Source organism: Manis pentadactyla, chromosome 15 (genome assembly GCF_030020395.1).
Source record: "Manis pentadactyla isolate mManPen7 chromosome 15, mManPen7.hap1, whole genome shotgun sequence".
Classification (NCBI taxonomy): domain Eukaryota; kingdom Metazoa; phylum Chordata; class Mammalia; order Pholidota; family Manidae; genus Manis; species Manis pentadactyla.
The window spans coordinates 18716533-18732297 of record NC_080033.1 but is presented as its reverse complement, the minus strand read 5'-3'; the positions used below and the strand labels follow the sequence as shown (position 1 = coordinate 18732297).

The 15765-nt window shown below is 39.4% G+C and overlaps 1 protein-coding gene across 14 annotated transcripts in view; it reads left to right on the top strand.

Annotated features, from left to right (window-relative positions):
• Positions 1-434: 434 nt before the first annotated feature.
• The window catches only part of LOC118918132 (collagen alpha-1(VII) chain-like), a 63836-nt gene continuing 48505 nt past the window's right edge, over positions 435-15765 (top strand). For 10 of the 14 annotated variants that reach the window (XR_008994179.1, XR_008994175.1, XR_008994181.1 and 7 more), the window contains exons 1-2: positions 435-554; positions 2276-2505. Coding sequence is in view for 3 of the 14 variants with exons in the window: in XM_057493419.1 (XP_057349402.1) it covers positions 2438-2505 (68 nt within the window). In the remaining 11 variants the exon portion in view is untranslated. The other 4 variants (XR_005026992.2, XR_005026996.2, XM_036896651.2 and 1 more) reach the window with 4 other exon arrangements.

Here is a 15765-nt window from a genome sequence, read left to right as displayed (position 1 = left end):
TCTTCTAGGCAATAAAAGGGTTTGCTGAATGCCTCAGGCCACCAAGTTTGTGTAGAGAGTAACACAAACAAGCGGAAATTTTCATTAGTTTTCCTTCGCCCGATTTAGAAACCCTGGGTAGTTGAGGCAGGACTCGGGTCAGCAACCCCTCCTTGAACCCTGGATTTGTGTGAGTGTGGCAGAGAGGCTATCTAGCAGGAACCCCTACCCCAATCAAAATTATTTTAAAACGCAAAAGTTTAACGGCTCGAGTATCAGTCCGTTTAACTGCTCGGTTCCCCCGCTACCGCCTCGATCTAACTGGACCCAAACGGCCGCCAGCGCGCTCGCTCCTCAGAGGTGGGACTTTCCTCAGGCGGCCGTTCTACCCTCTGGGTCCTAAATTCTCCCGAGTGCAGGCGAAAGTCTGCAGGCAGGGGCGGGGCGGGGCGGGCGCCGGATGTGACGTTTCCGGAAGCTCAGAGTGTCGTCCGCCGGGACTGGTGGGGAAGTGTCCCGGGATTTGGCGGGGGCCGGCGCCGAGCGTGGACCGAGTGTGGAGGCGAGCGGCCGCCGTGAGTGTGGGCCTGCAGCCTTCTCCTGTCGCGCGCCCCCTGCCCGGGCCGCCGCGCGCGAGGCTTCTCGCGGCTCCCTTCCCCAGCTGGGTCCAGCGCGTCCCCGCCTGCCCACTCGAAAGTCCCGAAAACCTTGAAAATTTTTGCCCTGGAAAGCCAACTCCCTGACTGCTTTCGAAAAGGGAGGCTCAAGCAGTTGTCAGGCGGCCCCTCTCGACAGTATACGCCCCCTCCGGTGGCCACCTACCTTCCTCCCGTATCTGCGGATGCTGCATCTCCTCTTAGGGTTGTTGCCCAGCCCTGTTGTACCAGGCACCGCCCTGGCCTCGTTAGGGGATTCCATTCTCCCAAGATATCCTCTCCCGAGAGGTAGTGACCACCCTCTGCTTTAGTTTGCTTTGATGGGCTCTGGGCTGTTAACTAAATTAGGCAATTTGGGGACGTTTTAGATTTGCTAGCGGCTTTCTGAGCCCCTAAAAAGGCTTGGTGGGAGATGGGATGACTGTGTCCTGTCCCTGTCGTCTCTACAGCTTTTTGTACTATTGGTGTTTTAGAGAGCGAGTTTGGTGCAAGAAGCGTGATCTAGGGATAGAACTGGCCGAGGGAAGACTATCTCTGAGGGACGGTGAGAGTGGAACACAGAGAAACTGGATAGACTAGTGATTGGTGAGGATTTCTGGGCAGATCAGAATCCTGACTGAAGTAGATCTCTTTTGGGAAGAAGGAAGGCTTAAAACTGAAAAGATAAAATAAGGCCTGTTGAACTATGGCCTTGAATTCCAAGGTGAATTCAATAGCTTGTGCATTTTTGAGCATGCGAAATGCTAGGGTGTGCTGTATTTCAATGTGTATCAGATATCCAGGTTCTTTTTGGAAATGGTGTAGAGTTATATCTGATTAGAAGTTGGAAACTGATTCTAACAGCAAGAATATGTAGAAAGATTGTAGAATTACTGCAGCTTGAGACCCAGGGAGGGAAACCCCCAGGTTTTTTGTTGGTTTGCCTTTGGCATTGCAAGTTACTTTTGTGCCCTTTTGTTATTCAGAGTGCTCAGTGAAGATAGATTTGAATAAATTGTTTTCAAGATCTAAATTCCTTGCCCTGATATGAATATAATGTTATAGATTGACTGGAATAGTGCTTTAGTGAGCAGAGTTAGAATTATGAGCATTCATTCCCAGCCAGTTCCTTTAACTTGTGCTCAAATATGAAAAAAGTACACCATAGAAAAATGTCACTTGCCCTCACGTTAAATACCAGTGATCAAATACCAGTCATCAGTTAGCAATTACGATGAAAGTCCATTGAGTATACTCTGCCATGGAGTAGATTGAAGTGGGTATCCGAGAAAAGAAATCATGCAAAATGTTAAGATACTGTCCTTCCTTTTATGGTGCTGATGGCAGGGCCACCTAATGGTAGGGAATGATAAGCATGCAAAGTAGATGTAAATTTTATTCCTGTACCCCCTTACTTCTGGTGCAGGGATTGTGAGTTTTTGAGTCTGCCTATCCTTTCACCATGTGATAAGGGTTCTTCCTTGAGGGTCTCAGCCTTTTTATGGAAAACAGACCTTATGTGATACGAGCCATAATATAGGGTATTTTTCTCTTAATGTCTTTGTCATGTAGAGGTTTGTGGGATGAACACGCTGTGTGCTAGGCTGTGCTGGCCAATGGGGCCATGGTTGATGCCGCCTGTTTTTTTCTTTACTGCTCAGAATTTGGTCCTGATGTTTGACCATGGAGATGTGAGCTGAGCCTTCCTGAGCCTTCCTACCGAAGACCGGGTGAGGGCCCTCTCCCAGATGGGCAGCCCAGTGTGAATAAATGAAGAGATTCCACCACATCGGTACTTCTGCTCTGAAGTCGAGGTGATCAGAATGGCCTCCATTTACTCTGAGGAAGGCAACACTGAACATGTCTTCATCCTTTATAACAAGCACATCACGTAAGACACCTCCAGTTTCCTTTTTCTTTTCTGGTGACTGATGCCTCACTCATTCTGCTCTTATGCTCCTTTATTCTGCTCAGAATTGCTAAAATTGGGGAACTTGACACCATCATTAGCATTAATCATTTTTACTGGCAGCTCCTACATAGTGGCTGTCCTTGACATTCAAACACATAAGTACCAAAAGTATTATTATTATGACTCAATAATTTCATGAGTAAGAGGCCTAGCTCTTCGACCTGTGCCCACGTAGCCCAGCTGTTAGGCAAGAGAGTTGGTGGTTAAATTATACTGGTTTTGTTTTGATTAATGTTTTTCTCTCTTAAGGCAGCCTGCCATAGGATTATTATTAAGATTAGCAGAGCCAAGATTCCTTACCTCTGCTTATTTTATAGCAAATTCAGTGATTCAGGGAAAAGTTTTTTCTTCTTAACCTTTATCGTAATCATGCAAATCATCAAATAAGTATTGAGCACCTACAGATCGTGTGGCTTATCATAAGACCTTCCCCTGAGTTACTTAGATCTTAGGTAGGCAGCATAAATAGAAGATTTCAGTGCAGTTGCTAGGCAACAACTCCTAAAGCCACAGTGATAATGAAATGATGTGTAATTTAGGAAGGGAATAATGTTAAAGTGTCCCATTTACATTTGTAGTCTTATTCTTTCATAATACTAGGTCCTTCTTAAAAAAAATAATAGTGTTTTGCCTAGTTTTTAATAGTTCATAGAGTATTTCACCTCCTTTACTTCATTAGGTCTTCACAGTTCAGTGTGCTCTGAGTTGGGCGCATTATCCTCTCATTCTTTAAGTAAGGAACCGTTCTCTGGGTTTGGTGACATGCTTTGTTCCACAGTTTGGAGTAATAAAACCTTGATTTTCCAGCTCTTCTTTCAGGATTCACATTATAGGCCACATTCTTTTTGTTTTACTTTTGGTAATTCTCTGTGAGCTGAACGTAGTCTTTTGAGATAATAGTCTAGAGCCACACTGACCACTTTTTCGTTATTTTTTAATTCTTTGAAAAGGTGACATGTACATGTGCAAAATTCAGAAAGCACAAAAGGGTATGTATATATATATATCTAAAATCAAAGTTTCTCTGCTGCTCCTCTTTTCCCCCAAACCCTCACTTCCACTGCCCAGAGACAATCACTCTTAGTTTCTTATATGTCCTCCCAGAGATGGTATATGCTTAGCAATTATATCACATTAGACTTTTTGATCACATACTACTCAAAGGGTTTGTCAGTATTATTGAGATTTAGGTGGAATAATTCTTTGCTGTGGGGACTGTCCTTTGTGTGCAGGGTGTTTAGCAGTGTCCCTGGTCTGTACCCACTAGATGCCAGTAACACCTCTTCCCCCACTGTGACAACCAAAAATGTCTCCAGACATGACCTCATGGATTCTGAGGGGCAAAACTGCCCTGGTTGAGAACCAGTGCCCTAAAGAACAGGAGGCGGAAGAAAGGGACTGCTGTTGTCTTTTATTTTTATTATTATTATTTTTTGATAAAAAAATTTAAGAGTTGTTTATTAGGACTGTCATTAAAAAGTGAAAGACTCTATATTCCACAGAGGGAATGATGTTGTTTGTTTATTTATTTTATTAAGGTATCATTGATATACAATCACATGAGCAACATTGTGGTTACTAGATTCCCCCCATTATGAAGGCCATACCACTTACCCCATAACGGTCACTGTCCATCAGCATAGTAAAATGCTATAGAGTCAGTACTTGTCTTCTCTGTGCTATAGTTCTTTCCATGTGCCCCCCCTACCTTATGTGTGCTAATCATAAAGCACCTTAATCCCCTTATCCCTCCCTTCCCATCCACCCTCCCCAGTCCCTTTCCCTTTGGTAACTCTTGGTCCACTCTTAGGTTCTGTGAGTCTGTTGCTGTTTTGTTCCTTCAGTTTTTGCTTTGTTCTTACACTCCACAGATGAGTGAAATCATTTGGTACTTGTCTTTCTCCACCTGGCTTATTTCACTGAGCATAATACTCTCTATCTCCATCCATGTTGTTGTAAATGGTAGCATTTGTTTTCTTCTTATGGCTGAATTTTGTATATGTACCACATCTTCTTTATCCATTCATCTACTGATGAACACTTGGGTTGCTTCCATTTCTTGGTTATTGTAAATAGTGCTGCGATCAACATAGGGATGCATATGTCTTTTTGAATCTGGGATCCTGTATTCTTAGGGTAAATTCCTAGGAGTGGAATTCCGGGTCAAATGGAATTTCTATTATTAGTTTTTTGAGGAACCTCCATACTGCTTTCCACAATGGTTGAACTAATTTACATTCCCACCAGCAGTGTAAGAGGGTTCAGCTTTCTCCACATCCTTGCCAGAATTTGTTGTTGTTTATTTTTTCAATCTTGGCCATCCTAATTGGTGTGAGGTGATATCTCATTGTGGTTTTAATTTGCATTTGTCTGATGATTAGCAAAGTGGAGCATCTTTTCATTTGTCTGTTGGCCATCTGAATTTCTTCTTTGGAGGAGTGTCTGTTCAGAAGCTTTTAGTTAGATATAGTCCCACTTGTTCATTTTTGCTTTTGTTTCTCTTGCCTGGGGAGATATGTTCATGAAAAAGTTGCTCATGTTTATATTCAAGAGAGTTTTGCCTATGTTTTCTTGTAAGAGTTTTATGTTTTCATGACTTACATTCAGGTCTTTGATCCATTTTGAGTTTACTTTTGTGTATGGAGTTAGACAGTAATCCAGTTTTATTATCTTACCTGTACCTGTCCAGTTTTGCCAACACTAGTTGTTGAAGAGGCTGTCGTTTCCTGATTCTATATCCATGGCTCCTTTATTGTATATTAATTGACCATATATACTTGGTTTTATATCTGGGCTCTCTAGTCTGTTCCATTGGTCTGTGGGTCTGTTCTTCTGCCAGTAGCAAATTGTCTTCATTACTGTGGCTTTGTTATAGAGTTTGAATTTGGGGAGTGTAATCCTCCTGCTTTATTTTTCCTTCTCTGGATTGTTTTGGCTCTTGGGGTCTTTTGTGGTTGCATCTGAATTTTAGAACTATTTGCTCTAGTTCATTGAAGAATGCTATTAGTATTTTGATAGGAATTGCATTGCATCTGTAGATTGCTTTAGGTAGGATGGCCATTTTGAAAATATTAATTCTCCTTCTCCATGAGCATGGGATGCATTTCCATTTACTGGTATCTTCTTTAATTTCCCTCATGAGTGTCTTGTAGTTTTGAGAGTATAGGTTTTTTACTTCCTTGGTTAGGTTTATTCCTAGGTATTTTATTCTTCTTGATGCAATTGTTAATGGAATTGTTTTCCTGATTTCTCTTTCTGCTAGTTGATCATTAGTGTATAGAAATGCCACAGATTTCTGCATATTAATTTTGTATCCTGCAACTTTGCTGAATTCCGGTATTAGTTCTAGTAGTTTTGGTGTGGGTTCCTTAGGGTTTTCTGTGTACAGTATCATGTCATCTGCAAACAGTGACAGTTTAACTTCTTCCTTACCAATCTGGATGCCTTTTATATCTTTGTGTTGTCTGATTGCCGTGGCTAGGAGCTCCAGAACTATGTTGAATAAAAGTGGGGAGAGTGGACATCCTTGTGTTACTGATCTTAAAGGAAAAGCTTTCAGCTTCTCGCTGTTAAGTATGATGTTGGCTATGGTTTTGTCATATTTCGCCTTTATTATGTTGAGGTTCTTGCCCTCTATACCCATTTTGTTGAGTGTTTTTATCATGAATGGATGTTGAATTTTATCAAATGCTTTTTCAACATCTGTGGAGATGATCATGTGGTTTTGTTCTTCTTTTTATTGATGTGGTAGATGATGCTGATGTATTTTCGAATATTGTACCATCCTTGCATCCGTGGAATAAATCCTACCTGATCATGATGGATGATCTTTTTGATGTATTTTTTAATTCAATTTGCTAATATTTTGTGTAGTGTTTTTCACGTGTGTTCATCAGGGATATTGGTTTGTAATTTTCTTTTTTTGTGGTTTCCTTGCCTGGTTTTGGTATTAGAGTGATGCTGGCCTCATAGAATGAGTTTGTAAGTATTTCCTCCTCTTCTACTTTTTGGAAAACTTTAAGGAGGATGGGTATTAAGTCTTCACTAAATGTTTGATGAAAGGGATTTTGTTCTTAGGTCATTTTTTATTACCAGTTCAATTTCTTTAGTGGTAATTGGTCTGTTCAGATTTTCTGTTTCTCCTTGGGTCAGCCTTGGAAGGTTGTATTTTTCTAGAAAGTTGTCCATTTCTTCTAGGTTATCCAGTTTGTTAGCATATAATTTTTCATAGTATTCTCTAATAATTCTTTGTATTTCTGTAGTGTCCATAGTGAATTTTCCTTTCTTATTTCTGATTCTGTTTATATATGTAGACTCCCTTTTTTTCTTGATAAGTCTTGCTTGGGGCTTATCTATTTGATTTATTTTCTCCAACAACCAGCGCCTGCTTCATTGATTCTTTCCATTGTTTTATTCTTCTCGATTTTATTTATTTCTGCTTTAATCTTTATTATTACCCTCTTTCTTCTGACTTTGGGCTGTATTTGTTTTTCTTTTCCTAATTTCATTAATTGTGAGTTTAGACTGTTCATGCGTCGGCCTTCACTGTGTCCCACAGATTTTATGGTGTTGAGTTATTGTTATCACTTTTTTCCATATATTGCTTGATCTCTGTTTTTTGTTGGTCATTGATCCATTGATTATTTAGGAGCATGTTATTAAGCCTCCATTTATCTGTGGGTATTTTTATTTTCTATTCATAGTTTATTTCTAGTTTCATACCTTTGTGGTCTGTGAAGCTGGTTGGCACAATTTCAACCTTTTTGAATTTACCAAGGCTTCTTTTGTGGCTTAGTATGTGATCTATACTGGAAACCGTTCCATGTACACTTGAGAAGAATATGTGTCCTTATTCTTTTGGGTGGGGTGTTCTATAGATGTCTGTTAAGGTCCATCTTTTCTAGTGAATTGTTCAGTGCCTTTGTCTCCTTATTTTCTGCCTGGTTGATATGTCTTTTGGTGTGAGTGGTATGTTGAAGTCTCCTAAAATGAATGCATTGCATTCTACTTTCACCTTTAAGGCTGTTAGTACCTGTTTTATACATTTAGGTGCTCCTGTATTGGGTGCAGAGATATTTATAATAGTTATATCCTCTGTTGGAATCATTATGTTACATTCTTCTTTGTCTCTTGTTACTTTATTTAGAAATCATTTTGTCTGATATAAGTACTGCTGCTCCTGCCTTTTTCTTCCTATTATTTGCCTGAACTTTTTCCATCTTTTCACTTGTACTAGTCTGTGTATGACTTTCGGTTTGAAGTGAGTCTCTTGTAGGCAGCATACAGATGGGTCTTGTTTTTTTTGTCCATTCTGTAACTCTGTGTCTTTGGATTGGTGAATTCAGACCATTTACATTTAGGGTGATTTTCCATAGATACATACTTATTCCCATTGTAGGCTTCAGATTTGTGGTTACCAAATGTTCAAGGGCTGCTTCCTTACTGTCTAACAGGCTAAATTAACTCGCTTATTATGCTATTTCAAACACAATCTAAAGGTTCTTTTTCTCTCTCCCTTCTTCTTCATCTTTCTCCTCCATTCTTTATATATTAGGTGTTCTGTACTCTTAGTATATCCCTTGACTGACTTTGTGTTTAGTTAATTTAATTTTGTATTTGCTTTGTCTACTTCCTTTACTGTGTTTTCATTTTCTCTGGTGACAGCTATTTAGCCTTAGGAGCACTTCCATTTAGAGTGGTCCCTTTAAGACACTGTAGAGATGGTTTGTGAATGGTGAATTCGCTCAATTTTTGCTTATGTGGAGATTGTTTAATCCTTGCTGCAAATTTAAATGGTAATCTTTCCAGGTAGAGTATTCTTGGCTGGAGACCCTTGTGTTTCATTGCATTCAGTATATCATGCCACTCCCTTTTTGCCTTTAAAGTTTCTTCTGAGAAGTCTGCTAACAGTCTGATGGGCTTTCCTTTAGAAGTGATCTTTTTTCTCTCTCTGGTTGCTTTCCATACTCTGTCCTTGTCCTTGATCTTCACCATTTTAATTATTATGTCTTGGTGGTGTCTTCCTATGGTCCCTTGTGTGGGAGGTCTCTGCACTTCCATGACCTGAGTGACTTATTTCCTTCCTCAGGTTGGGGAAGTTTCATCAATTATTTCCTCAAGGAGAGTTTCTATCCCTTTTTGTCTCTCTTCTTCTACTGGTACCTGTGTAGTATGAATATTGTTCCTTTTGGATTGGTTGCACAGTTCTCTTATTATTTTTTCATTCCTAGAGATTTTTTTCTCTGCCTCAGCTTCTTTGTTTTTTTGTTCTCTAATTTCTGAATAGATATTTAGTTGGTTTCTACATCTTCGGTATTGTGAATAGTGCTGTGATGAACATAAGAGTCCTAATAGCTCTTTGAGATCCTGTTTGCAATTCTTTTGAATAAATATCCATAACTGGGATTGCTGGATCATATGATAGTTTTATTTTAAATTTTTTGAGACATGTCCATGCTGTTTTCCATAGCAGCAACACCATTTGCAGTCTTACCAACCCTTTTGGTTTTTTGATAATAACTATCCTGACAGGTGTGAGATGGTGTCTCATTGCAGTTTTGATACACATTTTCCTGAAGATAAGTGATGTTGAGCAGTTTTCATCTACCTGTTGGACATTTATAGGTTTTCTTTGGGGAAATGTGTTCAAGTCATTTTTCTATTTGTTAATTGGGTTATTATTTAACTGTTGAGTTGTAGGAATTCCTTACATATTTTGGAGATTAACCCCTTACTGAATATATGGTATGCAAATATTTTCTCATTCTGTAGATTGCCCTTTCGCTTTGTTGGTTGTTTCCTTTGCTATGTAGAAGCTTTTGAGTTTGATGTAGCCCCACTTGTTTTTATTTTTGTTGCATGTACTTTGAGTATCATATCTATGAAATCTTTCCAAAGACCAATGTCATGAAACTTTTCCTCTCTGATTTCTTCTAGGAGTTTTACAGTTGCAGGTCTTATATTTAGGTCTATAATCTATTTTGAGTTGATTTTTATATATTGCGTAAAATTGGATTTATTTCATTCTTCCATATGTGGTTACCCAGTTGTCCAACACCATTTGTTGAAGAGACTTTTCTTTCCCCACCATGTATGCTAGGTACCCTTATCAGTGATCACTTGTACATGTATAGGTGAATGTATGTGGGTGCTCTATTCCATTTCATCAATCTCACATAACCTGTCCTACGTTATTTTCCTCTGTTCTCTCTACTTTATAAATTGTATAAGCCATAAAGACTGAATCTTTACACTCACTTATTTGCTCAGTGCTTTTTCTTGTAGAGTAAAAGAAAGCCGTTGAAAGTTAAGCAGAAAATGACAGGTCCAGTTTACATATTTAAAAAACTACTCTGATCACTATTTGAATAATAGATTGGAAGAGTACAAGAATGGACAGAAAACCTATTAGAGATATGCAGTATTGTGGAAAGCAGTGGAGAGAAGTGGACAGTTATGTTTGTTGAGGGATTCATGGCAGGAACTAGAAGGTATGGGAAATGGAAATGATACGAATAACCTCCAGATTTCAGTTTGGGTTTGAATTATGTACCAGTTACAGAGATTTGAAAGAGTGGGAGAGGTACATTTAGAGGAGGCGTGAATACAGTTCAGTTAGGGACATTTCTAATTTAACATGACTGTGGGATCCAAGTGGGTATATCGTATGTAGTTGAATCTGGAACTCTAAAGAAAGAATGTAGAATAAGAATATTCCCTGGAATTGGCCTCGCGTGGAAGTCACTGATCATCTTAGCAAGGGCAGTTAAAAGTTAGAAGTCCAGTGGAATGGCTGTTCTCTGATTAGAAGAGAGAATTGGGGTAGAGAAAAAGGTAAAGAAAAGAAAAAATTTTATTTTCCACTTGAAATATTTGGCTATAACAAGGAGCAAAGACATGCGCCAATACCTGAAGGAGGATATGAAGGTTTTCTAAATATATAATACACTAAATGATGCTTTCGGAATGTTGGAAATGACCCAGTAAAGAGAGAGAGCCTGAAGTTATGAGATATGACGTGGAAAGGAACCACGGTCCTGAAAGGAAGATGGGTTATACTTCCTTTGCCCCAGTGGAGGAACTTGCATTTAAAAGGAGGGGTGGTTCTGTTACTGCATCTGAAAAGATTGTAGGTGTACGTGGATTGCTGAAGGGTGATGTTACCTACATGATGATCTCCCAGCCAGAATATTTTTCACCTGCTGTCTTTTTGGTGTAGCGCTCACTTTTACTTCATATTTCAGCCTCCTCAGAGAAGCCTTCCCTAACTACCACTTCCTATTTAAATTATTCTTCCATCACTTTTGCTTTTGTCCCTTAATAGCCTTTAATATAATTTATAATTGTACAATTGTATATATTGCAACTATGTAATTGTAAGGTTTTTTTAGTTTTTAAATAAATTTTTTATTTTAAAAGTTTTAGATTTAAAGAAAAATTGTGAAGATAGTACTAAAAGTTGTCATAGACCCTACACCGTTTCGTTTATTAACATATTAGTATAGTGTATTCATTATAATTAATGAACAAATATTGATATAGTATGAACTAATGTCCACACTTTCTTCAGATTTTTCTTTTGGTTATTATCTACTGCTGTGGGGAAAGTGAAGGTTCCTGTGGCCAGGATTCTGAACAACTGCTTTCTCTGGTAAAACCCTTAACATATTAGTCCTAGTTATTATAAATTCTCTGTGATAGTTCTAAAAGCTGTGTCATGTCTGAGTTGGTTCTGATGGTTGCTTTGCCTCTTCAGAACATGTTTTTTCTTTGCCTCTTGGTATGCCTTGAAATATTTTGTTGAAAGACATTTTGTGTCAGGTAATAGGAACTGAGTGAATGGACTAGGGCTTTTAATCTGACCAGGGGTTAGGCTGTGTTTAATATTTATTGGACTTTGTAGATATTAGAGTTTTTACATTCCTCTTATGTCCCTGTTTTTTGTCTTCTTAACACGGGGCTCCCCTAAGCCTTCCTCCTCAGAGTCTGGGTCCTAACACTCGTCAGCTGTAACCCACTGATCCTGGAGCCCTGCTGGTGTCACGGTAAGCTGTGAGGGAGGGGATACGTCCTATAACCTTATGAATGAATCTTCCTTTTTTACTGAGTCTCTTTCTTTGGTCCATGACGTTCGAAAATGCTTCTCCAGTGGTTTAGCTTTTCTTTTTAAACCAAAGTCAGGTGAGAAAAGAAGTCTAGAGGCCACTGGAATAGGAAGAAATCTCTTCTCCCACCTGGAATGACCACTCTGAGTACCAGTTTTTTCCCAGGAGGGTAGGCTTTCTCGTGGAGAACTCTCTGGATGTATTTCACAGTGATTTGTCTTATTCCCTTTTGGATCATTCTCGGATCCTTGTGAGAATCTGGTGCATTTCAAGTTGATGGCTCCGGAGGATTCTGTTCCAGAGGAGCAAATGTCAGCTGTGACTGGATGTGCCTTTCTCTTCGGATTTCAGAGTAGTGATTTGATTTGCAATTTCAGTCACAACCTCATTTCTTGTTTGGGTCAGTTTGTTCTGCTTTTCCTTGGAAGAAGGGAAGTGATGACTTCCAAGCTCTTTTTGAATATCAGCACGATTGTAAATAGACATATGAGTTATTAGGAGACTTCAGTTGAGAAAAATCACCAGGTCTAAAACCCATCCAGGTTGGTGTGATCATTATCCAGTGGGCATGGCATTTTCCAGGACAACCTAAGGCAGCTAGAGCTAGAATTCAGAGAAAGGGAGGTGACAGGAAGAACAAGTCAGGGAAGCGGGAGCACCACCGCTATCAAGGTGAAAGGATTGCAGGCTTGGTTTCAAATGGGTGTGTGACCATCTACAAGTCAGTCAGTAATTCCGGTCTGTCTTCATCTGGTCAAATCAAAGAGGCGAGCAGCAGCCGCTTGAGCTCCCGGCGGGCGTCCCGCTTGTCCCTGCGGAGCTGCGGCTGTCTCGTCGTCGTTGATCCGCTGGGCTTCCTTGTCCCCGCTCAGGCAGCGCGCCGCGATGGACCCCAGAGTCATTCTCCCACAGCGCCTCCGCTGCAGCCCCGCCGGTCCTCTGCTCACACGCGCGCGCGCACCCCCTCCCGCCCTCGCTACCCGGAGGCTGCGTTGGCCGCCGAGCCCCCGCCGCCCGGGCGCGCGTCCGGAAGAAGCTCGGGGAACCTCTGCGGGGCTGTGGCCAGGGCCGGGCCAGCAGGTGGGCCGGGGAGGCAGCGGGAGCGGACGGCTGGGGCCACCGGGACGAGCGAGGCGGGCGCGGGCGCGCGAGGGAAGGCCTCCCGCCCGGCCTCGCTTACACGCCCGCGCTTCCTTCCCCAGGAGGCGGCGGTCCGCCTCGCCCTCCGCACAGCCTCCGCCGAGGTTCCCTGTAGGCCTGCGCCCGGCGGCGTGAGCACTGCCACCGGGGCGTCCCTGCAGCGAGCGGCCGCCGACGGCTCCCCGCGCCCGGCTCGCCCGCCCCTCGCCGCCTCCTGGCACTGCTCCGGGGCGCCCTCAGCCCAGCCCGCGCCCACCGTCCGGATTCTGCACCTGTAATTGTGTGTTTTTAAGTGCTGCTAGATAATTCTAAAATTATAGTTTTAAAATAGAGATAAATTGACATATAACATTGTATTAGTTTTAGGTGTACAGCATAATGATTTTTTTTCAGCATAATGATTTGATATATGTATTATACATTGTGAAATGATTACTACAATAAGTTAACATTCATCACTATATATAGTTAGGATTTTTTTTCTTGTGATGAGAACTTTTAGTATCTACTCTCTCAACATTTAAATATACGATACAACATTGTTAGCTGTATTCACCATGCTATATATTACATCCCAGAACTTAATGCCTCTGTTAACTGGAAGTTTGTAACTTTTGGCCTTCTCCCATTGTGCCTACCCCCTCACCCTCACCCCCCCCTTCTCTGGTATTCACCAATCTGTTCTGTATGTCTATGAATTCTCTCTTTTTGTTTGGTTCTGTTTTGTTTTGTTTTAGATTCCACATGTAAGTGATATCGCACAGTATTTGTCTGACATTTCATTTAGGGTACATCCATATTGTTACAAATGGCAGAATTTCCATTTTTTTAAAACTGCGTACTATCCCATTGTCTGTATATATGTATATATATACATACCACATTTTCTTTATCCATTCATCCATCAGTGGACACTTAGATTGTTTCCTGTCAGCCTGTCAGATTTCATAAAATATTCTGTCAGGATTTTGTTGGAATTACATTGAATTTATATATTCATTAATACACATATTAATTGGAGAGAATTGACATCTTTTTACAATATTCAGTTCATATGGTCTCTGCCTTCACTTATTTATCAATACATCTTTATCACCTTTTGCTAAGTTTTATAATTTTTTGTAAACGCACATCGTTCATTAAATTTACACATTTTGAGAGTTGTATTTTTAAAAACTAAATTTTTTTATAATTATTTTTTTGACATGTAGAAATAAAATTCATTTCATCATGATGGTCCTATCTATGTCCATCAGCTTTGATGAATGTTATATAAATTCAATAATTTGTCCTATGCAGATTCTTTGTAGTTTCATATGGAGGAGTTTAAACTCTTTCATCTGTTTGTTTTTGTTTATCTTTTCATTGTTTATCTTTGTGACTTATTGTTGCCTTTTTGATGATTCCTTGGAATTTTGTACACACTGGATAATATCTGAAAATAAAAGGTTTACTTCTTCCTTTCTGATTTAGATGCTTTAACTTCTGTTGTGCTGCTCCCTTCTCTCTCCTCCTCTTGTCTGGCACCTCCAGTACTTTGTAGAATGGAACCGTTGGCCGTAGACATCCTTGTCTTGTTCTGAACGTAGGGGAAGACATTCAGTCTTGTATCATTAAATGTAATTTTGGCTATAGGTTTTATATGCCTCTTATTGGGTTGAGGGAGTTCCATTCATTTCCTAGTTTGTTGAGCCTTATGAATAAGTAAGGGATTTTGTTAGATACTTTCTGTTTCTATTGAGGTGGTCATGGTCTTTTTTCCATTTATTTTGTTAATATGGTATATTTCATTAACTGATTTTCAGATATTGAACCTTGATTTCTGGAATAAATACCACTTTAGTGTATAATCCTTTTGACTTGTTGCTGGATTTGGTTTGAGAATATTTTATTAAGGATGTTCTTTACTTCTGTTCATGAAGGTTATTGATCTGTATTTTACATTCCTTGTGATATCTTCATCTAGCTTTGGTATCAGGATAATAATGACTGCAGATAATGAGTTGGGAATTGTTTCTTCCTCATTTACTTAAAGAGTTTGTGGAGGATTTGTATTATTTCTTTAAATATTTGTTAGAATCCACCAGTGAAGGCAATCATACAGGAACTTGTCTTTGTGTGACTTTTAACTACTGAATCAATCTTGTTACTTATATCTATTCAGAAACTAGTTTTTCTTGAGTTTTTATAATTTGTGTCATTCTAGAATTCTTCTCTTTTGCTTTTTGTCTAATGTTGGCATAAAGTTTATAATATTCTCTTCTAATCCTTTTAATTTCTGTGATGTCAGTAATGATGTTCCCTTACTTTTGATTTGGTAATTTCTGTCCTCTTGTTCATTGTAACTAAAGATTTCACAGTTTTGTTGATCTTATTTAAAAACACCTTTTAGGTTCATTAATTTCTCTATTCATTTATGGTTTTCTATTTGATAATTTCTTGTAAACATGTATTATTTCCTTATTTAGGCTTATTTTGTGTTTTATTTATTTATTTATTTATTTTACTTAGGATAGAAACTTAGTTGATTTGAAACCAATTTCTTTTTAACAAAAGCATTTAAAGGTACAACTTTCTGTGTAATCACCTCTTTAGGTACATCCCATAAATTTTGTTAAATTGAGTTTTGTTTTCATTCAGTTCAAATATGTTTCAATTTCTCTTCAGATTCCTTTTCTATCCCACAAGTTACTTAGAGGTGCTAGTTTAATTTCCACATATTTGTGGAAAGTTCTTATTTCATTCCTTTGTGGTAGGAAAACATAATTCATATGACTTTTTTTTTAGGTTTTATTGACACTCATTTTTTTGCCTAGCATATGGTCTATTCTGGAGAATATTCTGTATATACTTGAAAAGAATATGTATTCTGCAGTCTTTGCACAGTGTTCCACACATGTCATCACTTTGATCAAGTTGTTTGGTTGTGTCTTCT